We start from the raw sequence: 14618 nt of genomic DNA, 5'->3' as shown, positions 1-14618 counted from the left end.
ATAAAAGGTGCTGTGTAAGATAGAGCTATGCTGAATGCAAACTTACCAGAGAAGACACTAGGTATCTTGGAAAGAAAGCTTTTGACAGTACGGATAGGAATTCCATTTTTTTCATCTTGCATGCGTGCTATGACGTCTTCCATCTAAACAACAATAAAATAATAAAAACCTTCAGAAAGTTGAACTTTTTGAGAAAAAAATCAATTCTCATATCAATTTTGTATGCCAGTTTTGCCCAACTAAGAATACTGCCATTTTCTCACCTTTCTTGATTTTTGTCTCATTAATATTTTAAGTTTGGTTAATAGAGAAAATAACAAGGAAAATGGGCCATCTGGGGGTCCATTAAACTTCTAAAAAGAATGTTATGCTTTGAATATTGCCTTTCTTTTGGCTTCACATTCTTTGGTTATAAAAGCTGAAAGAAAACAGTATTTCATTTTTAAGTCAGAAACCACTGTCACAGCCAATTCACACTTTATTAATGTTATCTCTACTGAAATAAAAGAAAATAGAAGCCTCACAAGTATCTGCTTGGATTCCTCTGCAAGCAAGCATTTCCATGATTTAGTTTAACGCTAAAGTTCAGCAACCTGCCTGGAAATCTAGGACAGATTACCAGTAACTGCTGTTTCTCTTGCCTAGGCAATAACTGGTCCGAGGTGAATTGTGCACATATATACCATGCATGGGCACACAAACACATCCACACAAAATAAAATGAAAACCATAGTGTAGCCTCCTATCCAGTTAGTGGATTTTATTGCGTCTTTCTTTCAAACTTGTTAGTATATGTGCTTTTGCTTTGAAATTTTTTCACAGTTCTAAGAGGCTGTACTTTACAGTCTGTTGCAGAATTGAGTTCTAAATAAGATGCATTCAGATCAAAGTCTCACACTTTTCTCATGTGTTTCTGTACCTGTGAGACATAATACACACAAAAATATCCATGTTGGAGTATAGCACTTAAATCTATTTATCCACTCATTCCACAATTAGTAGTGAGCACTTACTCTAGGTCAGATTTACTGATGGTTTCTCAGGACATAAAAATGAATATAATTCATTCCTGTCCTTAAAATAAATCCATAATCCATAACAAAAATCAAGGTGAAATTTGAGTAAAGTTTGGTGTTTAGTTAGTAGCATTGTATTAGTGTCAATTTCCTATTTTGATAGTTATATCCTGGTTATATAAGACACTAACATTAGGGAAGTTGAATAAAGAACCTGTGGGAAATCTCTGTGTGGTTTTTGTTTCCTTTCTGTAAGTATAAAATTTCAAATCAAAAGGTTAAAAATTCAAAGTCTAAATTTCACAACAATGAATTATCAAATTCCCATCAACACAGCTTCAGAATGATTTTCAACTCAGAAATCTAATTTGCTTGGAAAAGGATCATCAGATTTATTAGTATGAGAACAATTGGTGATGCAGTTTTTTAAATTAATTAATTAATTTTACTTAGGTATATATGACAGCAGAATGCATTTTGATTCATTGTACACAATTGCAGCACAACTTTTCATTTCTCTGTACATGATGTAGCATCACACCAAATGTGCAGTCATAAATGTACCTAGAGTAATAATGTTCCTCATATTCCACCATCTTTCCTTCCCCCATACCCTCTTCCCTTTCTCCCTCCCCTTTGCTCAATCAAAGTTCCTCCATTTTTCCCATGCTCTCCTCCATTATGGATCAGCATCCACTTATCAGAGAGAACATTTGGCCTCTGTTTTTGGGGGATTGGCTTACTTTGCTTAGCATGATATTCTCCAACTCCATCTGTTTACCTGAAAATGTCGTAATTTTGTCCTCTTTTAATGTTGAGTAATAGTCCATCGTGTATATATATACCACAGTTTTTTATCCGTTCATCTATTGAAAGGCATCAAGGTTGGTTTCACAGTTTAACTATTGTGAATTGAGCTGCTATAAACATTGATGTGGCTACATCACTGTAATATGCTGATTTTAAGTCCTTTGTGTATAGGCCTAGGAGTGGGATAACTGGGTCAAATGGTGGTTCCATTCCAAGTTTTCTAAGGAATCTCTATACTGCTTTCCAGAGTGGTTGCATCAATTTGTAGTCCCACCAGCAATGTATGAGTGTGCCTTTCCCCCCACATTTTCGCCAACATTTATTGTTGTCTGTATTCTTGATAACTGCCTTTGTGACTGGAATGAGATGAAATCTTAGAGTAGATTTGATTTGCATTTCTTTAATTACTAGAGATGTTGAACATTTTTTCATATGGGATGCAGTTTTAACATAAAATGAATCTGTATTTGACTCTAAGTTCTTCTAATTATTATCCATGTAATTTTGAGCAAGACTTCTTCTAACTTCTCAAGATTCAGTTTCCTCATCTATATAATGGTGATACTACTACTTTAAAATAACTCCTTCACAATGTTCTTTATGGATCTGGGTTGGAGTTATAATGAGGCAAACTATTTTATGGTTAAATGATACAATATATATAAAGCCTAGTACATAGTTATGATAAGATTTTGGACTTAGAACGTATGCATATACCCTGACATGTGGGAATGTGCGTTCTCCATTTCCATGTTTCTTTGCATGTGGAGGGAACATCATTAGCATGAAGCCTCATTTTCCTTCTGCCTCCTAACTTATTCCAGGGGTGCTGGGTGACTTATCAGATGGTCAAGAATGAGCAGGGAAGGAGAGATCAGCAGGTGGTCAGGCCCACTCCTTTTCTCTTGGCTGCAAGTCCACATCCAACTCTGCTGATAGACAGCTGCCGGCTCTGGGGCACCAGCAATTGTATTCAGGTTTCAAAATTAAAGGTTAATTTTGCACTTTAAGGAAAGCTTTTTCAGTAATCAAGGTGATTTGGTGACACTTATATGTGCCTTTCTTTTTGGTTGTGGTGCTCTGTTCAGAATTCAAGAAGGAAAAGAAGGTGTTTCTTATCAGGCTTCTCAAGGCCCCGAAGATCAAATGACCCACTTCTTGTGTAATAAAGATATCTATGTATAGAAATATGGAAATAGATATCCTATCATGACTCTTTGTGCTGTTACTATTTGCCCTTGATTCACCTGACACAATATTCTGAAATAAAGAATAAGCTGCTTTGCCTTGCTTGGTATCAGGCCCTAAGCCCTGTATTATCTGCTTAATGGTTTAAACCAGGCCGGATTAGACAGATATGGAGACCTTGCTGGCTCCCACTTTAATCACCTCAGCGCCCAGGGCTGTGGCAACAATCACCTCTGCTTAGGGGTTGAATTAAAGAGCACAGCAATGGGTAGAGGTGCTTTCTCTCTAAAGTCATATCACCTCTCAGTTCATTGGATCCCAATGAATCAAGACCAGGAGGCAGGGAACAGAAAGTGACTTCTGTGGTTGTATTTCAAAACCTACCATTTTTTTTTTTCTGAGCCAAAATATCTACAGTAGGGAAAAAAAAATCTCTAATGTAAAAATAGAATTTGTGTTCTCAACTGAAAATGTGATCATGGAAATGGATTCAACTGCTTCTATATTTGTTCAGATGTGATTTACCCATGAAACTTGCCATGACCTAAAATAAGCAAAAACAAACAAACAAAACAACAGCAACAAAAACCAAAAGCGAAGACAAATACAAAAATAATATATACTTTCTAAAAACAAAAATCAGTCACAAAGTCCATGTATAAAAAACCAAATCCATCCTATCCACTAAAAGTTCATCACACATTCACTCAGGGTCTATTAATTTTTATACTCCTCATGGCCTTAACATGTTTGATTATCTGCTTTCTCACCATTAGCAATTGTGTGAGAGAGAATGCTGAAAGCAGTCAAACTTATAGAGCAGACAAGACAGCAAGAGGAATGTGAAACTGTAAAAAACAAATCCAATAAGTATCAAACCCCTGGAAATTTTCAGTTACAGCCAAAAACTCAGATATTTCAAGCATCCCAAGAGAAGATATATATACGTAATGTGTGTATACACACAGATATATATACCACACACACACACACACACACACACACACATTATACACACACACACAATTGTTCCTTGGTGTCTCTGGGGGCTTGGTTGCAGGTCTTGCTGAAAACATAAAGATCCACAGATGGTGAAGTCCCTTATATAACATGAGCCAATATTCACATACAACTTATAAACACAGTCCTGTACACTTTAAGTCATCTCTAGGTTACTTATAATACCTAATAACCCAATAAAATGTAAATATTATGTATATAGTTGATCCACAGTGTTTGTTTAGGGAATAATGGCAAGGAATGGTCTGTACATACTCAATTAAGTTGGATTTTATTAGAATATTCTTGATCAACAGTTGGTTGAACCCATGGATATTGAAACCACAGGTATGGAAGACAGACTGCATAGATATGTATTCATAAGATACCCCTGTGTGGTAACGAGGTATTTTGCATTTTCATTCTCATTAGCTGTTTCTCAGGCCATGAACATGAGATAACATACCACTGGACTGTGGAGAGGATGACTGCCATGCCTTAGCTCATTGAGGCTTGGTCAGAATCTGATCTTTAAAGAAAAAGCTAGAAACAGGTAATCTAAAAGATTTCTTCTAGCTACAAAACTATTGACGTCTAGAAATAATCATTAGTGTGTAAAAGTAGGTAAGTTTCCTCACCAAGTTAGAGTCAACCCTCTGTCAGAGACAGAGGAAATTAAATAGGACCTTCTACAAATGCATTTGCTGTCCAATGTCAGCATATTTTAATTACAATGAAAATGAGAGAATGATAAAGAGCATGCACTAAGCCAATGAGACCTTAGAACTGACCTGAGTTTAATCTTGGCTGGGATACTTACAAGCTAAGTAAGTTAATCACTCTGAGACTCATTTTTCCCATCCATAAAATAGAGATAATCGTAACAGTATACATCTTATAAGGGGTGAGGATTAATGAAACAGTGCTAATTAAATGCTTACCAAAATGCATCCTCATTTTATCTTCATCTCCCCTTTACTGTATTAGGAAGCCACAGGCCCTTTTATAATCCAGATGCCAAAAAAAAGCTATAGTTAAGTGCCAAATTCTTATTAGAATTTGTCAAGTACTGAGTAGACCGAGATGCCTATGAGTTCTACCTTAGATTTCTTGTAGAAGACTGAATTTATGTTGGCCCTGGAAAGATATAGAATTTGATTAGAAAAAATTCCAGGAGAAATGTTTATGCATGTAAGAAAGAACTAAGAACTATGTAGACCATGCAAAAGTTATATTTAGAAGAAATGGGAAATGAGATTGCATTCATTTCTGGCAAAATGAAAATGTCTTTGCTCTCATATTTTCTTGATGAATTTGCCTCTTGAAGTTCTTTAAAAGAACAAAGAATTGAACCGAATAGAGTACTCTTTGCAAAACTAATCTTTTATTCTATGTAAACTAATTCACTACGTGTGATAAAAGTAAAACAGTTGTCCTTTGCAAAGTAGCTTTGAGAATATTTATGGTGCGATGTGTTCAAAATCTTTTTTAGCTGGACATGATGGCACAGGCATGGAATCCCAGTAACTTGGGAGGCTAAGGTAAGAGGATCCTGAGTTCCAGCCTGGACAATTTAATGCAATGTGTTTCAAGATGAAAAAATAAATTGAGGGGATGGGGAAGAGGGATAAGGTGGAATAGGGGGACAGTGAAGAGAAACAGGAGGAAAAAGAGAAAAGGAGGAGAAGAAAGAGGAGCAGGAGGAGAAGGAGATGAAAGAAAAAATTCTTTTTTAATTCCTGTATTATGGAATCTTTCATGAGTTACTAGTACACTTAGTAGGGAAAACAAAGCTTTCTCTAACATGTGAACTCTTTGAAGAAAGATATCTGACCTTACTTATCTTCATATTGCTAATATAGAAAGCTTTCAAAAATGAGGATATGCTGCAGTTTTGTTAAAGGCATACATTTGATTTTGATTTTTCTAAGAGACCTAAAGCAAAAGTGAACATTTAATTAACTTAAGATTCGGCCTTGAGATATTTGAAATGTTTTTATTTATTTATTTTTTTGGTCTAACATTTCGTGCAAAAATAAGTTACACCAGAAATAGCGGGACTAAAGGGCTCAGCGTGTTGTAGGCTAAAACACTCTGATTCTGTCTGTTCCATTTAATGCAGAAATTCTTCAGCTTGGATTAAAGGAATTCCCCCCTTCCATGCATCTGAGTAAATCTGTTTATGAAACTTTCTTCCTGCCTATAGATGTGACACTCAAGTTCACTGTTGTCGGTAAGCTCTCAAGATGAAAGGCTCAATTGAACTCCAACAGGAGCTCTTTTTTCTAGGAATTCATAATTAGCTTTCCTTTAGGATAGCTTACATGTCACTTCTGTGCTGGTGATGTATCTCAAACCCTACGGAGGTTAAATGGTCCCTGCCCCTACACCCTTGGTAGAAGGAAAGAGGGAACCCATTAGGCAGGCATATCTTCCTCAAAGAGTTACTAATTATTCAAGGGGGCCTCACCAGACAGGGCTCCCACATATTGATGAAAACAAAATCATTGCCTTGCAACCTTTCAATTTCTCTAATGTTTTAAGCAACCGTGGAATTTAATTCAATTTACTTGTAGCTATATTTGCCAGAACTTCCTCACAATATCATTTCTACTGATTTCATTAAGCCAAGAGCTTTGCTGAGACACCCAGACTGCAGGGGAAAACGCTGAAGTAAAGCTAAAACATTTTGTACTCTGTAGTTCTGAAAGAGAAATGCATCAGTCAAAATTTTAAAGTAAGTTTTCCGACTTCTCTTTGTAACCCACCATTAAGTACAGTATTTAGAGGTATAAATGAGAGACGAAATGAGCATATTGAATGGGCTTTTTCCTACGTGAACATAATTTCAATTTATTGTGTGTAACATCATTTTAAGTGCTTGCTACGAAAATGGGAGAAATGATCACTCAAGTGCTTCTTGGCTTTCTTAGGCAATTAGGTGGTGGCAGGTATAATATACTTTAAATCCGCCTATAATTTTTCTTCCTTCAGCAAGCCTTTGTAAGGAAGAAACTTATTTGCACGTTGGAACTGAGCAGCGAAAGCAGAGAAAGCACAAGTTAGGCTCTAATGAAAGTTAAAGAAGAATAATGAAATTAAAATTTGCAACACAAACTGTTTTTGCTACAGTAATTCAATTACGGCTGCTTCTAATTGATATGCGTTCCCTCCACATTACAGCTGATGGCAGTCAGTATCTTAACTCAGAATTAATTACTCTTTTCATATGGAAAAGCTGCCATCTTAATGAATAATTAAAAAAAATAAACTAGTAAAATGTAGTTACATGTAAATTTTTCCTGACTCCTTTTGGTCATAATTTGAGATCTTAGATATTCTTTTTATGATTTTACACAAAATAGAGGTAGTTTTTTTTTTTAATGCATGGATGTTCTTGCTTTGTTTTGTTTTGTTTTTTAAAGAAAACACTTCTCTCACCCGTCTCAAGGAATATAACCTCTATTCAAAAGAAATAAGACAGGGGCTGGGGATGTGTCCCAGTGGTTAAGCACCCCTGGGTTCAATCCCTGGTACCAAAAAAAGAAAACAGGTAAATAAAAGAAAAACTATGATTATTGTGTTGGTATTGCTTGGGTTGCAAGTAGCAGAATCCAAAATTAAATTTAAATCATTACAAAGAAATGTCCCTAAGGAACTCAAAGATGAGCATATGGGCAGTCCCGGATACAGCCCACCCTCCAGACATTATCATTGCCTCTTCTTTTTGGTGGCAGATCAAAGAATAAAACTGAAAGACGCAGAGTTGTACAGTGGGAAAAAAATGTAAGAAAAAAAGTTTTTTCTCAGCAAAAGAAACAATAAGAGAGGTAAATAGGGAGCCTACATCCTGGGAACAAATCTTTACTCCTCACACTTCAGATAGAGCCCTAATATCCAGAGTATACAAAGAACTCAAAAAATTAAACAATAAGATAACAAATAACCCAATCAACAAATGGGCCAAGGACCTGAACAGACACTTTTCAGAGGAGGACATACAATCAATCAACAAGTACATGAAAAAATGCTCACCATCTCTAGCAGTCAGAGAAATGCAAATCAAAACCACCCTAAGATACCATCTCACTCCAGTAAGATTGGCAGTCACTATGAAGTCAAACAACAACAAGTGCTGGCGAGGATGTGGAGAAAAGGGTACTCTTGTTCATTGTTGGTGGGACTGCAAATTGGTGCAGCCAATATGGAAAGCAGTATGGAGATTTCTTGGAAAGCTGGGAATGGAACCACTATTTGACCCAGCTATTCCCCTTCTAGTTCTATTCCCTAAAGACCTAAAAAGAGCATGCTACAGGGACACTACTACATCGATGTTCATAGCAGCACAATTCACAATAGCAAGACTGTGGAACCAACCTAGATGCCCTTCAATAGACAAATGGATAAAAAAAATGTGGCATTTATACACAATGGAGTATTACTCTGCATTAAAAAATGACAAAATCATAGAATTTGGAGGGAAATGGATGGCATTAGAGGAGATTATGCTAAGTGAAGCCAGCCAATCCCTAAAAAACAAATGTCAAATGTCTTCTTTGATATAAGGAGAGTAACTAAGAACAGAGTAGGGAAGAAGAGCATGAGAAGAAGACTAACATTAAACAGGGATGAGAGGTGGGAGGGAAAGGGAGAGAGAAGGGAAATTACATGGAAATGGAAGGAGACCCTCAGGGTTATACAAAATTACATACAAGAGGAAGTGAAGGGAAAGGGAAAAATAATACAAGGGGGAGAAATGAATTACAGTAGAGGGGGTAGAGAGAGAAGAGAGGAGGGGAGGGGAGGGGAGGGGGGATAGTAGAGGATAGGAAAGGCAGCAGAATACAACAGACACGAGTATGGCAATATGCAAATCAATGGAAGTGTAACTGATGTGATTCTGCAATCTGTATATGGGGTAAAAATGGGAGTTCATAACCCACTTGAATCAAAGTGTGAAATATGATATATCAAGAACTATGTAATGTTTTGAAAAACCAACAATAAAAAAAAAACTGAACTGCCTGGGGTTGCGGGGAGAATAGGGGTAAAAGAAAAAGAGAGACACACTCAGAAAGAGAGAGAATAAAAAAAATGAATGCAAAAAAGGGCCTTTGAGCAGACAAACGAAAAAACTGGAGGAGTGTTCACAGCTATAAAAGAGAGAAAGAAGGAAATAATGTGGCTGAACACATTACCTGGCTAGCTACAGGTAATCTTTGGCCACGGTAATATTTGCCATGAGATAGAAAATGCCAAGGGTGTTAAATATATGTGAAAGAGCAACTTGAGTCCTCAGAATTTTCTTGTTGCTAAGTGATGTCATCTCTTTAACTTTCAAAAAGGAGGCTCATGGTTAATCTCTACTGCAGTCAGAGTTCAGGGAGAGTGGTCAACATCTACTGCAATGTTGGGAAAAGATTCATGGAGAAGATAAGGTTGAGCTGATTAAACTAAAGGGTAGGAAGGATAAGGAGACAAGAGGGAAAGAGGAATACCTTGGTCTCTTGTTTCATCCTTGGCTTTAAGATGGCAATGAGTAATCCTCTTGTGTATAACGATGAATTGTGTTGGAATGCTTCTTCTTCTGTTCTTCCATCTTCACAATTTTAATCTCTCTGAAAGGTGTCTCTGTGGTGATCCTCAAACTCATTTCTACATTTGTCTTTGGTAATGTTTATAGGAGGCATTGGTTTGGATGGAGCTCCCACACTAGGCCCAATGGGCCAATTCAATATGGAATTACTCAGTTCCATACATACCATCAAGTCAAAGCTAAGTAATTTATTTGACCTTCCAGGAAATGAGGAGACAGAGAGAGGGAGAGAGAGAGAATAGCCAAATCCCTAAACAGATAGGTTTTACCCAGCATGGTAAGGAAGTTCCTGCTGCTTTAACCTTTACAAGGAAAGTATCTTTGAAACAATCAATCTGCATTTTGCTGTTTCTGCTTTCCTGGGCCATTTTTTACCTATAAACGTAAGACTCATCTGCTTCACTCATCAAGATATTCCTTTTACTTTATAGAATGAAGTGTTGTCTAGTTGTAAATGCACAAACAAAAGCCAATTAAGATCTTTAAACTAAATGTTGTAATTTTTTTTTGACACCATTAACTTAGCTTGAAATTCTCTCTGAAATGGACTTGATAGTCCCCATTTCACCCACATCAATCTGCTCCATGGAAAAATCCCAGAATTAAATGGGAAATAAGGCTGAATATTTCACCCCTTATTTAAAATTTCCTTAGAACTAACAATCCTGTGAATTCTCTACAAGTTAAACAGCTACTCCAATTTCACCACACTCATTGGTTAAATTTGTCATTTTAGCCTTGTAACCTGCTACTTCTATTTTTTTTCCCCCTTGGTATCAGGGATTGAACTCAAGGACACTCAACCACTGAGCCACATCCCCAGCCCTATTTTGTATTTTATTTAGAGAAAGGATCTCACTGAGTTCCTTAATGCCTTACTTTTGACGAGGATTCTCCTGCCTCAGCCTCCAGAGCCACTGGGATTACAGGTGTGCACCATCTGTAATCCCAGTTACAGTGGGATTACAGATGGTGCACACCTGGACATAATTTGCTACTTCTAATGAGTTGTGTTGGAATCCTTCTCCTTCTGCCCCTCTATCCTCATAATTTTAATGTCCTTGTATTTTGAACTTACCTAGCAGCTTCAGTGCCTCAATTTCTCATTTACCATGACTTCTGCAGGTGCATCCTCTTTTCCTCTGTGCCTGTGGGAATCCAACTATGCTTCTAGGACTCTCTTCTGACTTTGCTTTCTTACTGATGTCCTTCCTTCTCCCTTCTCCCTACCTCTCTCATCCAGGCTGACTGTAATTAATGGCTCCTTTTGAACTTCTTAAGGCCTTTATTTGCAGTTATTTTCTGACATCCACTGGCACCTTTGGTCCCCTATGACTTATTTTATCTATATACATAGATATCATTACTTTTAGATTATAATAAATACTTTGATGATTTGCACAGTTTTGCTGTTGAGACATGAGCCATGAGAAATTCTGGAGGACTGATAGTTTTTACTTTATACATTTTTGTACTCTTTTTATGGGTTTTTTGTTTTGTTTTGTTTCACCACAAGTATATCCAGTATTACCTATATAGCTGAATCTTTCTTTATTTGTATTATTTAAGAATTCTTATTTAATGAGATTAAAATCTTAAACTGTAAGTCCTTTATTCAGACATCTGTTGTTATGCATTTTGAGGTCAAATATCCCCAATTGCCTGTTACACTGTCTGTAAATACTTTGTACAATTGCCAAAGACCTTTAACAACCAATTGTTTGACCCAGAAATTATCTCTAGTTTTTATCTTTTAAATTCAGAACTAATGGACTAAATTGTTTACATTACTTTTTTATTAGTAAAAGAAAAAAAATCAATAGTCTTTATCAAATCAACCCTCAGAAGGATAAAGCAGAATTCCTGATACATGAAGGGTATCTCTTGTGAACTTTTTTCCCCCTAGTGCTGGTGACTGAATCCAGGGGCACTTTATCACTGATCTATACCTTCAGATCATTTATTTATTTATTTATTTATTTATTTTATTTTGAGACAGTGTCTCACTAAGCTGATAAGGCTGGCTTCCAACTTGCAATCTTCCTGCCTCAGCCTCCCAAATAGTTGAGATTATAAGTATGCACCTGTGGGCCAGCTCTTATGGACTTTTAATTGATATCAGTACTTGATTTAAATGACCTCTTCTTTTTTCTCCTATTTTAATGTCTTTAATCAACTTGAAATTCAGCCAGTATCCAGAGCTAAATAAATATAGACTAATCATTCTTTAAAATAATACCATCTATGAATATTCAGAAGACAAAATATTTTTAAATAGTCATTGAAAATAATTTTTTTTTCTGGTACCAGGGATTAAATCCAGGGGTGCTTAACCATTTGAACTCTTTTTATTTTTTATTTTGCAACAGGGTTTTGTTAAGTTGGATAGGGCCTTGCTAAGTTGCTGAGGCTGGCTTTAACTTGCAAATCTCCTGCCTCAGCCTCCCAAACTGCTGGGATTAAAGGCATGTGCATGACAAACAGCAATTGATTTTGATAAGAGAAAGATAGATAATATAGAACATGCCCCAGAATCAGCTAATCCCGTTGAGGTTTTGGCAGAAAGGACCAATAAGAGATGTCAAGGGGTTCTTTGACATTTTAAAACATCTCACCAAAGGAAAGGTGCCTCACAATACATCCCCACAGTATAGTAAATTTATGATAGCTTTGGAATGAAAGAATTCTTCTAATGAATCCCGGCTTCTCTTTGTAGCCATTTATGTCTGCTGTTCATAAAATTATAACAATCTTTCCAAAACCACTTACATATCCCAACTCCTTGGATAATACTTTCTATATGTAAATTACCTGTTACCTATTATTTATTACTCATCTCACTCAAGCTTAAAATATGCCCCGCCATTTCAAGGTTTCAGAACAAGTTAACAACATCATGTTTTTCATATTCATAGTCTTCATCAATCCATAGATTCTGATCCCGAGTGCCACAGCATCCTCCTTTCCTTGATAGGCAGGCCCAGATTTAGATATAAAACACTTGTCTCTACAATTGTCCATCCTGTTTGATAATTGTGAAGAAAAGCTGGTGGACTGTTGGCCACTGGGCAATAGGGATCCACCTCCAGGCACCTGTGAAATCCATGTTCTCCCTTCTGTCAACACCTCCACATTTCTCCTGGACCTGGGATGAGCACAGCAATAATGTGCATGCTTACTTCCTGCTCATGCCTATGCAGAATACCAGAAAATAAGAATAAATATGCTCAATGGAGGAGAACCACTTCTGTTACCTGTAAGTCCTTTATAAAAGGAAAGCTCTATCATCATGGTGTTTTCCAATTCAGAGATGCCATGTTTTTCAGACTTACAAGTACACACCCATGATTCTGTAGACAAAGATACAAGCTTATTTTGTGGGAAGTCTGAAAACAAATGATGCTTCTATTGGCTTTTGGAGATTTTGTCCCTCATCCTTTCCTCATCAGCTAAGAACTCTTCACTTTTCCTTAGATTTCTTTCTCTAGAAGTTTGCCATTGTTTCCTGGGCACCTATGCTCTCAGGTATCATTACATTTAAAAATATTATAACTTAAATGCATCTATATATCCTGTTCACAATGGATGGTGTTACCCAAGAAATATTTTTGAGCTCTTAGGGCAAAGATTATGTCAAACTCATCAGATAAATTAAAGCAATCACTATCTACCTTGATTAGAGGAAATCTAAATGACTTCAAAAAGACTTGGATGAATTTGTGAGACAAAGTCATAAATGGCTACAAGAAGATGAGATTTAAATCAAGAGGCTTTATGTGCATAATTTCAGCTGTTACATCCAAGAACAAAACTTATTTAACTTGTAATTTAGAGTCTGTCACAGACCCTTAACTACAAACCATAAAATGTACAAGTCTACTCACCATTATATTCATAAACACTCTCAGTTGTGACCAGAAATATCATTAATATACACACTGATGTGAAACATTTATGCTTAAAATTAATAAAGATAACAAACCCCAGCACTACAGAAAAAAGGCCGAAAACCAAAATTTGTTCATTCCCTTCTTTGTTCCTCTGTGCCAAACTTAAAATATCTCATACCATCAAGCCTATTTATATCATATTTTTTAGCTAGAAAATAAGGTGGGGTAGATATCAATCCAGTAAAAATAAACACAAGAATATGGATGTCATGTTTCATCACTTTGTGAAAGATACCATCACATTTCCATTATTTCTACTAACTGAGATAAAAATTCCTAGAGAATAATTGAAGAAGACAGAGGTGTGAAGTCTTTTCCAAAGACTAGGAAAAGAGGCTTATCTCGTGGTTTCACTGATAAAACAGTTCATTTGGGTTAGACTCCTTTTTTGTAGAAAACACAAAGGACAACACCAAATTATATGCCCTGCCCAGCCCCCTTGCTCAAGAGGAATTCCCTCTGAGAATTAAGCCCTTCAGAGCATCATGTACATAATTATTTTTTCAATGCTTTCAAAGTTGATATAGACTATTCTCATTCCAAATGCACAGGAGAGAAGTTAATTAATTATATACAATGGATGCATCAAGCCATTAGCACTTAATATTCTCTGGAAACTTGGTGGACAATGCTGTTCTGGGCAGGACGTAATTGTCAAGGTATGGAATATTATTTTTGAAGCCCACAGGTTAAAACTCTGCTCTGTTTCCATTGAGAGGAAACATGAGGGATGTGGATTCAGTATAGGCAGGAGTAAAAATACATGTTTTAAATGATATGTTATCAAGAAATATTTCTTTTGTGATGATTTCATTATAAAACAAGGTTTAGAAATATGTGTGGGCTAATCTTAGAATAGCTCTAAAAGGAGTAACAAAAAGGATGACGTTATAGGCATTGCCATCTTATACATGAGTGGTGCTTAGCATGAGTACATTCAGATGGCTAAGTCCGAGAATGAAGATCTGGTCTATAATTCTCATTTTAAAAATTATATTCTCCAAATCCATCCACTTACCTGTAAATGCCATAGTTTCATTCTCTTTTAATGTGGAGTAA

General features: G+C 36.3%; 1 protein-coding gene across 13 annotated transcripts in view; it reads right to left on the bottom strand.

The window, feature by feature from the left end:
• Rgs7 (regulator of G protein signaling 7) overlaps window positions 1–14618 on the bottom strand; it is a 466064-nt gene that overhangs the window by 244702 nt on the left and 206744 nt on the right. For all 13 annotated transcript variants that reach the window (XM_040278402.2, XM_078022997.1, XM_078023003.1 and 10 more), the window contains one exon: window positions 47–143. In XM_040278402.2, coding sequence (XP_040134336.1) covers window positions 47–143 — 97 coding nt within the window. Of the gene's footprint in view, window positions 1–46; window positions 144–14618 lie in introns of those variants that run through there.

The sequence above is a fragment of the Ictidomys tridecemlineatus genome, chromosome 10, assembly GCF_052094955.1.
Source record: "Ictidomys tridecemlineatus isolate mIctTri1 chromosome 10, mIctTri1.hap1, whole genome shotgun sequence".
In the NCBI taxonomy this organism is placed as follows: domain Eukaryota; kingdom Metazoa; phylum Chordata; class Mammalia; order Rodentia; family Sciuridae; genus Ictidomys; species Ictidomys tridecemlineatus.
This window is presented reverse-complemented; position numbering and strand designations above follow the sequence as displayed.